Source organism: Thyridium curvatum (assembly GCF_004353045.1).
Source record: "Thyridium curvatum strain D216 chromosome Unknown NODE_104_length_128155_cov_78.148999, whole genome shotgun sequence".
Classification (NCBI taxonomy): Eukaryota; Fungi; Ascomycota; class Sordariomycetes; order Thyridiales; family Thyridiaceae; genus Thyridium; species Thyridium curvatum.
Window position 1 is genome coordinate 23,831 of NW_022156859.1, and position 13,092 is coordinate 36,922.

The following is a 13,092-nucleotide window of genomic DNA, read 5'->3' on the forward strand; positions in this document are numbered from 1 at the left end:
GGCTAGCCTCTCTCTCCTACTTGTTTGTCCTTGTACTCATCCTCCAGCGAGATGACCCGTCTCCACGTCCACCCACCATGGCTCTGCAGGACGGATTTTGCCTCCAGACAATATAGAAATAAAACTATAAGCTGGGTTAGACTCAGCGACTACCTAGGATACAAATTAAAGATAAAATAAATAAGGACAGAAATCACAAGAGACCAAAGCAAAAGACAAAAACGTACAACACCGAGGATTCCCCAGTCGTCACCGACCTGAGTACTAGTTCAGCGATTACCAGCTTGTCTATGGGAGAGCGGACGGGATCCCGAATTTTCTGGTATCTATGGTCGTACGTGGAAGACGGGGGAGTCTTGTTGCTTTATAGCGTTCCATTTTCTATGTTTCTGCTCCAGGTGGGCTTATACGGACATACTTCTCTCCTGGCGAGTTTCAATCCTGATTGAAGGTTAGTCTCTCTCACGGCTTCCGTGGCCATGTATCCTTGAGGGTATTAAGACATCTAACTATCGCCGTGTATTGAGCTTTTCAGATGTGTTGCGGCACTCAACGCGTCCAATAGAAAGAACCATATCCTCTGTCCGTGCAGGCTATTAATTGTCAAACTGTGACGCAATTGGGTGCGCGAAGCGCGTCTCGCATTTAATTCAGCGATCCTACCCTGAAAGGATTGCACCACCCATCACGCCAGCGTTGCCCCTCGCCTGTGACTATGCGGCATTTGAGTCGAAACATCCTTGCTTACATATCTGCGACTGAATTTGTCCAGCAGATACACAAAAGGTCGTCGAGAATGCCAAGTGCGGCGCATGCTCGAACCGAATTCGTCGCCAACTTGAGTCATCTCGAAAGCGAAGAAAGAACGCATGGCTAACGACGGTCCCGAATCCCAACCTCTACTCCAGCGAGCAGGTTCGGCTTCGCCTCCGGCTTCTCCGACTGTCATTTCCAAGAAGCCCGACACGTCATCGCCGTCGCCTCAGAGCGAGGAAGGAGGCTCCGAATCTAATTTCTATCCCTCGCGTGCCGTTGAAGATGACGTGCTGCCCGAGACCTCGGCCATAGGCCGAACACTGAGCTGGCAGAGCGCGTACATCCTCGTCATCTCCCGCGTTTTCGGCAGCGGCATATTTGCCACACCGGGTGCCATCCTTCGCTCGGTCGGGAGCCCCGGCTTGAGTTTGATCTTGTGGGTCGTCGGTGCCTGCGTGGCCGCCTGTGGGATTGCCGTGACTCTCGAATTTGGGAGCATGCTTCCTCGCTCGGGCGGACACAAAGTCTATCTCGAATTTACATACAGACGCCCGCGCTTCTTGGCATCGACACTCGTGGCAGTCCAGGCTGTGGTGCTGGGGTTCGCGGCCAGCAACTGCATCGTCTTCAGCCAGTATGTGTTGTTTGCATTTGGTATTGAGGCGGCCAGCGAATGGCTGCGAAAGGGACTAGCGGTTGCCCTGCTAGTGGCAGTCACTCTCGTACACGGCATCACTCCGCGGTTCGGCGTTAGACTCCAAGACTGGCTGGGTTGGATCAAAGTCGGCATCATCCTGTGTATGATCCTCTCTGGGCTATTCGTCGTTATCTTTCGGCGTAGCAAGCTCGACGTAGAGCCAGACTCGGCCGGTTTGGTGACTGGAGGTAGCTTGTGGGACAACTCGAACTGGGACTGGGGTGTCATTGCCACGTCCCTCTTCAAAGTCTCTTACTCGTATGCAGGCCTCGACAGCGTTACCAACGTTATGAATGAAGTCAAAGAGCCGGTGCGAACATTGCGTTCTGTGACGCTGTCCGCACTCGCGACGGCTTGTGGACTCTACATGCTCATCAATGTGGCCTACTTCCTCGTAGTACCAATTGAAGACATCAAGTCTAGCGGAGAGTTGATTGCCGCCTTGTTCTTTGAGCGGACCTTTGGTGTTCAAGTCGGCCGCAAAGTGCTGCCTCTAGCAGTCGCCTTGTCTGCGGCAGGAAACGTGATGGTAGTCACTTTTGCCCAGGTACGATATCCCTTGATGGGAGACTTCATGGGCGGTCTGCTAATCCCTCATAGTCACGACTGAAGCAAGAAATCGCACGCCAGGGATTTCTGCCTTTCTCGGCTGTCCTCTCGTCTACCCGACCTTTTCACTCCCCGTTGGGCGCTTTGGTTGTGCATTTTATCCCCTCTTTCCTCGTTATTGTTCTTCCTCCGTCCAATGATGTCTACTCCTTCATTCTGGAAGTCGAGGGATATCCCGCACAATTCATTAGCATCGCTCTTGCTGCAGGCCTTATTTGGCTGCGGTTCAAGCGCAGCGACCTTCGCAGACCGTTTCGAGCCTGGATCCCCGCGGTTCTCCTCCAGACATCGCTGAGTCTTGCACTAATTGCTGCGCCGTTCTTCCCGCCAGAAAAGAAGCCAGAGTCGGGGTTGTTCTACGCAAGTTATGCAATTGTGGCCATTTCAGTGTAAGTTGTTCCTTTCTCCCGCCGGCTGGGATCACAGAATCCAGCTCATCATATTAAGGTTTGCACTCGCAATACTCTACTGGTACATCTGGACAGTTGCCATTCCATGCTGGCGTGGATATAGACTAGAGGAGGAGACCGAAGTCTTGAAGGATGGCACGTCAATCACAAAACTTGTTCACGTTTCTGCCTGAATCGCATGTAGACAGTTGTGCTTATAATTAGAACAGAGCTCACAGAAGCTGACCTGCTATAGAGAATGGAAGTCACTGTCAACACAGATTGTCTGGCAATCTTTGACCATAGCACATTTACGCCGAAGGCAGCGGTCAATCAGCAACCATGTTTCCTCATATGATTTACATTTTTGGATATGGCATCCATAAGGTTCTCCTTGACACTATGCTGAACCTCTTTAACGCAGATGCTTTTTGTGGTCGCTAAACTCACTCTATTTGTTCTTCACCAGCTTGATCAGTTCATCGTACTCTCCAGTGTTTCTCAGCATGTCCCAGAACGTCCCTTGCGCTTCTATTAACTCTGACGGGGTGCCCATTCTGTTTCCTACGTTAGCACTAAGTAACTTGAACAACGGCAGCGAGGAGAACTTACTCAACGACGCGTCCCTCTCTCATGACGATCACACGGTCATAGTCTACCACCGTACGCAAACGATGGGCAATCGTGATAATAGTCGACCCAACAAACTCGGAGCGAATTAGCCTCTGCATGCGCGTGTCCGTATCGTGGTCCACTGATGCCGTCACCTCGTCCATAATGATGAGCTTCGAGCGGCGGCACATGGCTCGTGCGAGGCCAAAGATCTGCCGTTGCCCGTTGCTGAAGTTCTTTCCACCGCTCGCAATTGGCATATGCACAGACAGCTTGTTCTTGCGCGTCACATCGCTGTCGCTGGCAGCGAGGTCGTCCTGCTGCGTCAGGTCGCACGTTTCGAGGACAGACTGCAACTCCGATTCGCCCATCTCTCCAAAAGGGTCCAGGTTGAACTGCGCGTCGCCGGAGAAGAGCATTGTGTCCTGAGGAATGAGGCTAATGGCCTTGCGCAGGCGTCTCAGGGGTATCTTGGCGATGTCAACGCCGTCGACGATAACCTGGCCGGCGCTAATATACGTTGACCGTAGAATGGAGAGTCCGAGAGTGCTCTTGCCACTGCCCGTTCGCCCGATGATGGCGATGCGCTCGCCAGGCTTGGCGTCGAAGCTAATGCCGTGTAAGACGTCTGCTTGGTCGACTGTGTAGCGCGCCTTGACGTCACGGATCTCAACCTTGCCTGAGGATGGCCAGGATGCAGGGATGCTGTTCTTGGCCAAGAGAGCCTCAGTCTCCGGGCTCTCTTCAGGGGCAATCTTGGTGTAGTCGTAGATGCGTTGGAATGAGTTGAGCTCAACTTCCAGTTCGTTCATGTTGCGGACCAAGGTCAGGATAGTCTGACTGAGTCCGATCGCGTTGGTCAGGGAGAAGCCGACGAGACCTGCCGAACCGGATTTGTAGTATGCGATGCAGCCCGCGGTAATAGCGATGGTCGCTGCGCAAAAGTCGGACCTGATTGACACCCAGCGGTTGCAGTTGAACTGTGCTTCGGCCGCCCGCATGTGCTGGGAGAGCTTGTCTGCGAGGAGTTGTTGGAACACTCCTTCGAAGGAGCGTCGGGCCCGGATGACAGCCATGCCAGTCGAGGTTTCATTGAAGTGTGAGAAGACGGGTGCGAATTTGATTGCGACAATCCTCTTGATCGAGATCTCGGCTCGTGAATACAGCTCTCCAGTGGTGAAGCCGATCATGCAGAAGAACCCGGCGGGTAAAGCGAAGATGGGCATGATGGATGCGATGCCGGCAAGTCGAAGCATGAAGCGGAGGCCATTGTCCAGAGTCATACGGAGCCAGTCAACCAGCACCGCGTCCATGGATTGGGTATCGAGCCCGAAGCGGTTGAGGATCTGTCCTATTGGGGTATGGTCGAACCAAGCGACAGGCGCTTTGACAATAGCACTGATGAGTCGCTGGTGCATGGTCTTCGATGCATGCCATCCGCCTCGTTGGTAGATGAAGTTGTTCGAGAACTGCAACAGAACGAATCCTAGGACAGTTCCGGTATAAACGTACAGGTAATAGCTCTGGCTCGTGGGCTGGCCATCTTTTCCGGCGGTGGCGTTCGTCCAGACCGAGAGCCAGAGTGTGATGGAGAAGTAGGCGAGCTGCACTACAAGCGCACTGATGATGGCTAGCAAGGCATGCGGGACGCCGCCAAAGAGCACCATATACTTCAGGACTGTGGAGTAACAGTTAGTAGATACGATACAGGGAAGGTCGCAATATGGAGGGAAGTTGTGGACTTACTCATACTCCGAGGAACTCGGCCAGACGCTTGCTTCTCATCCGGGATGTCCTCATGAACCTCGAAACTGATCTGGTCATTTCTTCGAGCTTCGGCATCAGGGATTGACGAGATAGATTCAACGCTCGGGGTTCGACTTGAGCTCGTCTCGACGGTCTCCAGTTGCACAGCTGTCATGGACTTTCCATGCTTGTCTTGGGTGTCATAAGTGACTTGACCTGCAAAAGTTCCGCACTCATCCATCGAGACGAGAAAGTCGGCATCCTGTAACGCTGAGGCCAGGTGTGTGATGAGGATGACGGTACGACCATTCAGAAGGTCCGTTTGGAAACATCGGCTGTAAACTTGCGACGTAGTATGGGTGTCCAAGGCAGAGAAGATATCGTCAAGAAGCAACGTAGAGGCGGGCGAGTATAGTGCTCTGGCCAAGGATATGCGCTGCTTTTGCCCGCCAGACAGAGCAGACCCACGCTCTCCAACCTGCGTCGAGTCGCCCAGTGGCAGTCGGCTGAGATCATCCAGGAGATCGCAGGCGTTTAGAACTTTATTGTACCGCACCTCATCATAGGGGCTGTAGAAGAGTATGTTGTTTCGAATCGAGGTATTCTGAAGCCACGCTGTCTGGGGAACATAGGCAACATCAGGTGGACAGGTGATCTGTCCAGACTCAAGGGTAGTCTCGCCCAGGAGAGACAACAGGAGGAGCGACTTGCCGCTCCCTGTGGAGCCTTGGATCACATTCAATTCTCCTTCGCGGAAGGCCAAAGAGACATCGTGCAGGGCAAATGGCGATTGCGGAGACCAGCGGACTGTAGCGTTCTTCAACTCTGCTGGGCCAGGCTCATGTCGCTGCCTGTCCACGGGTGCGTCCAGGAAGCTGTCGACTCTGGTCAGGGATCCACGAGCCTGAGAGACCCACTGAATCACTTTGCAGAGCCAGACGAATTGGGAGCGTAGTGTCTCAGTGATGGCTAGTGACGTGAACGCCATAGGCGCGTGGAGAGGTCGGTCGGTGAAGAGGATGAGCGAGACAAACATGGCCAACAGACTGACCAGCGACAGCAGGTCCCCAGTCATTGAAACGAACATGGAGGTCAGGTTCCTCTTCCAGATTCGTTGCTGTTCAGTCAAACGGATGTTGTTGATGTTTTCAACGACCATGGGCTCCCATGCGAAGTACTTGAGTGTGCGGATCGAGTGCAGATACTCTGAAATGCGGCCCAGTCTAAGGTCAGTGGCCTCCATGACGTGGTGGTGCAGCCGTGACATGCGCTGGGAAAATATGGCGGGAAGCGGAGTCATGAAAACCATGACCGCGATGCCGACCAGGGACGGCCAACCCAGGAGCTGGTAGAGGAACGTCATGGCCACCGCCGCCGAGACAAGACTGGCAGTAAAAGCATAAAACATGTCTGAGGCGTTGGATATCATATCGGCATCGTAAGAGACGAGGCTTTCCGTTTTGACTGACTTGCCGGTAGGGGAGTCGAGAGGCTCCTCGCTAGGCACCTCCGGGGCCTGGGCTCCGTAGTCTTCTTCTTCTGTCATGTGAATCGCGTCTTCACTGCGCGATCCGAGCATCTTCTGGTAGATTTCTTGCAGAACCGTAGCCCTCCAGAGAACCATCAGTCTGGTGCTCTGGAAGATCGATCGTTGGTAGCAAACCGAGCGCGTCATGGGTCCAATGAAAAGCAAGGCTATCCACACAAACGGATGGATGACAAAGGCTGTTGAGTCCGGATCTTCCAGATATGCTAGTAGGTTGAACATAGCGAAAGCGGCGACGTATTCAACGCAGGCTGTCATCGTCCCCCAGAGCATGATACTCGCGATCTCCCATCGGAAAGTCCTGAGGAGTGAGTGGAATGTCCGGGAGCCGCCCAATCGCACGTTCGACATTCGTCGAAGCAGTCTCAGTGGGGCGTCGTATGACGGCAACTCGGGGAGATCGTCGAGTTGTAGGTTCCGTGAGAAGCCTCGCAATATCAGGTATGTGAGCCAGTCGTAGGAAAGGTAATATGAGAACCATGAGCAAATCTCCTCAGCAGATGCCTCTTCCTTGGATGGATCAATCACATCCTCGACATTAGACTCCTTTGACCTGACCTGGCGGGGTGTAATAAAAGCTATGAATACAGTAATAGCCAGAGAGATGAGCTTGACTCTTTCCACGAGCTCTGGACCCACGGGAGTTCCGATGATGCTCAGGGGCAACAGAAGCTCAACAGCTTCCAGAAGCGTGATTGCGAAAACTGTGGCGTTGACTTGATGGCGGATCGCGGACCGTGTTGTATCAGATTTGACGATGAATTGGGATAGACTAAAAAGAAAGACATATCCCACAGCAACAGACTCCTTCCATACGCCATGGTGGATTGCAATCCATAACGAGAGTGAGAAAGCAACTGCCGAGGTGATGGCCTGAGCGATGGCGTAGGCTGGCAGGATCGGGCACCTAGTATGCCTTGCATTGATGCCTCTGGAGTCTACAAGACGTGATTCTTGGCGTCTGCGGATGGTGTAGATGGCAAATCCAGAGAGCAACGATATGAAAACGCACGCGAGATGCAAGTTGCCCTGCTCGATGAATCGAGACAAAATTCTAAAGCGGTGCCTCCATATTTGCCTGTATCGTGTCAGTGCATCGTCATTATACAGGGCTCTGAACAAAATCCATACCTTCTCGACAGATCCTCGAGCATTGAGAACTGTGAACCTCTCATCTTGGCTTACACCTTGGATAGTCCAAGGGGGGGATAGTGATAAGCTGCCAGAGATGATAAGACGCTCGCAGGTATTGGACGCGTGTGCCTCAGATATGGCACATCGAACAGGTCAGATGAGCTGCGCCGACGACATTTGAATCGTCAGCAGAGCCCCTAGATTTGCGCCACTGGGAGTCCGCTCGCTGTAGAAGCTTAGAACCGGTTGAACGGTTGCCATGTATGGATCGGGATTTTACCGTTCGCCTTCCTTTCTAAGCGAGAGGGTCTGCAGACTCCCGACTTTCTGGGCCTGGAGAAGGTCTCAATCCCAGTGGCCAGTGGGGTCTGCATCTCCTACCCTTGACCGGATGGGCGAACTGGAGAGAGTTTTCGGCAAAGACGGGGTTTGGTGCGATTGGGCCGCGAAAGGGAGGGCGACATAGCCGACCTGATTTCCTAATCGGGCAATCGAGTCGGAATTGCCACCGATCGAACTCCGGCCGATTCGTCTCCCATGCAATTGATCGTAGGATAGAGACAGGTAGTTGTGCTCATGGCAATGTGATTCCTCGAGTTTATTAATTAGTATTAGCATTGAATAGACCCGCAATAAGCCAAGTCAGGCATGAGGCGGTAGACAAGGATACAGGATGAGATTCCCTACCGGAATCCTCGGGGACTTTGCACATTTCTCTCACCACTCGGTTCTTACAAGTACGACTTAGCACACATAGGTAGTTTGCAATTTGGGACTTGATATTTTAGAATCGTAATTATGGCTTCATTCCATCTCTGAGTATCTCAGGTCGTCAAGCCGATCTTTTCCAGTCTCTTTTATTCATCCTCCAAGCCATCGAAGTTGCGGATCAAGTCTAAAGGCTCAAGTTAGAGACAGTCAAGGGAAGCTTTGAGAGTAGCCATAGTTACGACTTACCATAGTAAACTCTCATGCCCTCCAAATGGGCCTCCATGAGCATCCGCTCATCCGTAGCGTGTACGTCGAGTCGTGTGCCATCCCTGGCCGGGCTGTACCGATAAATGTTTCTCGTCAGGTCCCAGTAGTGCGTAGTGTCTGTGTTCCCCGTCATTATGTTGCCTACTGGAACGACGGTCTTGTTGAGCCCGCTCTCCGAAGTCTCAAACACGGAGCGAAGAGTGCCGCTGAAGACTGCCCAAACTCTGTTGTCGGTGGGGGAGACCGGCGCAGGGGGCAATAACTGCCCTGATCGGAGCTCGACGGTGCCGGCCAGGAGAGTGCTATTCTCACTGACGAGGTCTGAATCTGCCTTGGTCAGATCCCTGAACTGCAGTCCATTCTTCTGTGCGATGGGCTCGACGATGCTCTGGATGTGGCGGTTGACGTCGTCGACGGACTCGTGGAGAGCTACGCGATGGTTGATCATGACCGTCACTGTCTCTGGCAGAGCATTGACTTTGACCCCCCCCGTCACGACATCGACGGCCTGACTGGTCTGCATCAACCACCTGTCGGCGGTCAGAACCTCTCCAAGCCGGCGGGCCAACACTTCCTCGCTGTCATGCAGCAGTGCATCCTTCAGCCACGGTTGAACACTGTGTGGCGAGTATTTTGCGTTACACTCGAGCGCTCGGCGGAACGGACTCCATTGTGGCAGTACCGGTGTGTAAGGCTGGTCTTCGAGGGCGACAATTGCTTGGGCAAATACTCCGATACCCGTGTGCGGAGGCGGCTTGGAGCTGTGTCCGCCTCTGACTGTGAGCCGGAGCTCGGCGTCATAGTACCCCTTCTCGCCAACCGCTGGGTAGGCATACATGAAGTCACCAAGTGTCTTCACTCCGTTGCCTCCCTCGTCCATCAAGAAGGCAAAAGAATCTTTGCCGTATTGCTGGAGGAGAACCTGGTTCAGGCGGGTGGCTCCTCGAACGCCGCCGGTTTCCTCGTCGAAGCCGAAAGCAAGCACGATTGTCCGCTTGGGACTGAACGATTGCGATAGAAGATCCTCCATCACCGACAGCAGCCCGATGAGCACGTTCTTGCAGTCTGCAGCGCCTCGTCCCCACACCCAGGTCCCATCGTAGTGGCCAGCAAAAGGCGGGTACTTCCATTCTGCGTGTGAGCCCGCCGGAACAACGTCCTGGTGTGCGGTGAATAAGACGGGCTTCAGGGAAGTATTACTGCCTTGTAACTTGAACAGCAGTCCGTACTTGTTCACCTTTTGCCTCTCGAGATTCGAATGCCTGCAGTTCGATTCAGAATCAGTCAATTGTGGTTTTGGAAGGCTTAATTAGAGCTCCTTCATACACAAGGGGGAACAACTCCTCCAAGACTTGGTGGAACTTGTCAAATGTCTTCCACCTAGGGTCCTCGTCAACTTCACCATTGTCGTCGAAGCTCTCTGTTGGCACTTGGACAGCTGTGCCAAGACGCTCAGCCTGAAGCTTGTGTCGCTCCGTGCCCATCAAGTGACTGCTGTCCCTGAGGCCATCGCCAGAAGGAGTGATGGCATCGGGCAACGGACACCAGTCATCAATCCTATCTTTGTTGCGACACGGTAAAAATGATACATGACGACCGTGATACTGCGAGATCAGGAAGAGGGCGAGTGCAAGGCCAGCCAGCCAAGTTGTGAGCTTCGACCACTTCTGGCGCGGCTGGGCTGGCCAGGCGGTGTATGGCGGTGTGTTCTTCTCCATATCGGCGTTTAAGTCGCCCATTACCAAGAAGCCAGTGGCCACAGTAGGTACAATTCATTATATCGACGCAGATAAGTGATGTGTGGCCACACGCGAGGGGATTGCCGAATTGGGCGGAGTCTGCCGAACGACCGGCCCAAGACCGGACGTAACAGCTAGAGCGCACCCAGTCCCTTGGATCAGCAGAGAATGTGGAGAAAGTCGCGCGCAAGTTCACGTCTAGCTACGGTACAGGTAGATAGGCTATTGCACGAGGGGAGCGGACCAAAAGGTTAACTCCATTAGATAATGAACAAACCAGTGCTTCGCTTCATCGCATCCAGGTAATCAATCCTAGTGCCTCGGTCCCCTTGCTCCTTGATAATGAATTCCAGTAACACTCGCGCCTTTGTAAAATTACCTCCCCACCTCTCGGCATCGGCAAACGTCCTGAGCACCCAGTCCTGCTGTACCAGGTCCGTGGTCTCGATCCCTGCGAGGAACAAGATACGGAGCCAGATGTTCTGTGGAGACGGCAACCGGAGCCGGTTCACCCAGGCCGAGATGCGGATGATCCGGTCAGCCGCGGCCTGAGCGGTTATCAGCTTGCTCGGCTCCAGATTGCCTACTACAGAGGCCGGCAGCAGGCGCCCATGGAATTCGATGATAACGCTGTAATAAGCTGATAACAACAGCAAATTATTGAACAGCTTGGTCGTTATCTCACCTTTGACGCTCCGAGTCCCCTTGTGAAGAATTGTCTCCAGAGCTGCCGCAGTAGGAGAGGCAGTCTCCAGTCGCTCTTGCATAGAGAGCAAATCTGACACGACCTGAGACCATACAGCGGCCGGCGCGGTTATGACTCGTCGGTGCAAAAGCGCTATCCGATTGTCCACCATATCGAGCTCCATATTCGCTCGTAGAGACGATTTCAGGTCGGATATGCTGCTAGCCTTGTCCTGGGATGGATCTGGAAACGCAGCATCCAGGAAGTCATAGTCCGATCGGTACATCTCTAGACTTTGTAGCAAACGGCCTGTGCCTCCGATCCAGGAGGCTCTGGCATCATAGCTGCCCAGCCACGACAGCACACGGGAGCTTATGGGGTTGAGATTTGGAGGACGGTCGTTGTTTCTGGCCTGGCGGCGACAAGCATCGATCAGGTCAGCAGCAAACTCGAGGTGGAGACAAAACGAGTCGATCCCCCGAGCAGCTAGGAGCTCGAACTGTAGGGCAAACCAGATGGTGACCAGCGCCAGCTCGAGATGATTCGCAATCTCCTGATCCTGATGCAGCAGTACTACCGCGCGACTGTTCCGCTGCTCGGCCTCGGTTACAAGGCGAGTCTGCCGTTTGCTCTGGCCAAGATGGATGCCAGTCCAGGCCATTATGGCATGGTAAAGTGGCGGGTAAAATAATGCCATATTGCTGAATATCTGGGTGTACATGTTCTCGTCGCCGGAGCTTCGCATCTTGGTGTACTGAGACATCACATTCAGGTAGTGCTGAATGAGGCCATGGTCAGCAGGAGTGATACTGACGACCCCGCTGGCTTCGGATGAAGGGCTCTGGTTTTCTTCCTCCCGGTAGGTCGTTGTTCTGGGTATTTGCCTTCCGACGGGTGCGGAAGGAAAGGCCATCCAGTCGTCGCTCAACGAGTCAAAGTTCATGTTCAGATCGAAGAATGCGGGCATGGGCATCATGCCCATGGCCCCTTCCGCATCCGGAGCCGATAGATCCTGTGGCAGGAATACGGCTTGCTGGTTGGGGAAATTTGCTTGACCAGGCACACCCATCAGCGGCATGGGCCCCGGATCCCAGGTCGATGCGTCCTGTTGAGGAGAGATGACTTCATGACTAGATTGCTCCGGGTCGCCTCTAGACATGGACGTGATGTTGGCTAACGGGTCGGCTTCGACATACTCTCCTGAAGCGGAAAGATCCTGTAGGTTTACAGGCTGTTGGCCGCGAGCCCGAGTGTCGGGTACTGTGGGGGACACTGATGCCTCGACAGACGAGGTCTCTGTAGGACCCGCGCCTGATTGGCCATTGCTCGGCGCGGCGGCGCTGGATTCCAGCACGGATCTGGAGTATGGGGAGTTCACAAAGCGAACCCGATACTTAGATGCTTCCGGAGTGGAGCTGCCCAGGGCAGGGCCGTACACGCACGAGAGGTCGAGCCGCTCGCACGCGCGGCAGATGGGCTTCGTCTCATCACAGCGGACCTTGCGGCGCCGACACGCTTGGCAACCTGGGATGCGGGAATAGCGGGTCAGCTGGAGAGCCGTCAAACAACCCCGGGTCTGTCATCTTGAGCTGCTCGCACCTGTCTTGGACCTAGGCATACGGGCTTTCGCCATGGCTGCTGGTCGCGACGCTGGGTCAGTGTGAAAATGATTGAATGTGGAAGTTGGGAAGCCGAGCCAGCCGACGCGAGAAGCGCGACATTTGAGCTCCAAGATGCTTCGTCCCGACTATCTCTCGACAGCCGCCTTGTGGGTTTTCGCCTCGCCTTGTGGGTGTGTGGATGCACAGTAGATATTGGTCGCGCGTTTATTCAAGACATAACATTTGCAAATGCAGATGGTTATGCCGTGGGTAGCCCAGACCTAGCTGGCCAGACGTCAGAGATAACGGTGGGATCATCGAGTCAAGCCAAGTGGGGAGTCTTCGCTTCACGGACTTCCTGATCCGGTATTTGTCTCGGCTAAGTCTAATGCAACCTCCTGCTCCGGAGCGAACTAGCGAAAAGATGAACCCTCCAGCTTCGTCGAGAACCCTGTACACGCGACCATGGATCTGGGGTAGCGGGGGCATGTGCTGTTGGGTGCTCTTGCGGAGCATCTCTCCTGGGAGGCTTTTTCTCTTATCTTTCAACTCCATCTCGACCGGAGTAGATATATCCTCGCTCCTCCTCGGGCTCGTGCA

The 13,092-nt window shown here is 53.9% G+C and overlaps 4 protein-coding genes across 4 annotated transcripts; 1 reads left to right on the forward strand and 3 right to left on the reverse strand.

The window, feature by feature from the left end:
* Positions 1-869: 869 nt before the first annotated feature.
* E0L32_011341 (uncharacterized protein) lies at positions 870-2,645 on the forward strand (the record flags this gene model as incomplete). Its single annotated transcript, XM_031134060.1, has 3 exons — positions 870-2,000; positions 2,054-2,451; positions 2,510-2,645. The coding sequence occupies 3 exons, from the start codon at positions 870-872 to the stop codon at positions 2,643-2,645; spliced, it is 1,665 nt and encodes a 554-aa protein (XP_031000659.1).
* A 257-nt stretch (positions 2,646-2,902) lies between these two features.
* E0L32_011342 (uncharacterized protein) lies at positions 2,903-7,530 on the reverse strand (the record flags this gene model as incomplete). The annotated part of the gene is made up of 4 exons (XM_031134061.1): positions 2,903-3,008; positions 3,064-4,741; positions 4,810-7,433; positions 7,487-7,530. The coding sequence occupies 4 exons, from the start codon at positions 7,528-7,530 to the stop codon at positions 2,903-2,905; spliced, it is 4,452 nt and encodes a 1,483-aa protein (XP_031000660.1).
* An 816-nt stretch (positions 7,531-8,346) lies between these two features.
* E0L32_011343 (uncharacterized protein) lies at positions 8,347-10,206 on the reverse strand (the record flags this gene model as incomplete). Its single annotated transcript, XM_031134062.1, has 3 exons — positions 8,347-8,384; positions 8,447-9,729; positions 9,794-10,206. The coding sequence occupies 3 exons, from the start codon at positions 10,204-10,206 to the stop codon at positions 8,347-8,349; spliced, it is 1,734 nt and encodes a 577-aa protein (XP_031000661.1).
* Positions 10,207-10,466: 260 nt separating this feature from the next.
* Positions 10,467-12,524, reverse strand: E0L32_011344 (uncharacterized protein; the record flags this gene model as incomplete). The annotated part of the gene is made up of 3 exons (XM_031134063.1): positions 10,467-10,846; positions 10,892-12,415; positions 12,512-12,524. The coding sequence occupies 3 exons, from the start codon at positions 12,522-12,524 to the stop codon at positions 10,467-10,469; spliced, it is 1,917 nt and encodes a 638-aa protein (XP_031000662.1).
* Positions 12,525-13,092: the final 568 nt, after the last annotated feature.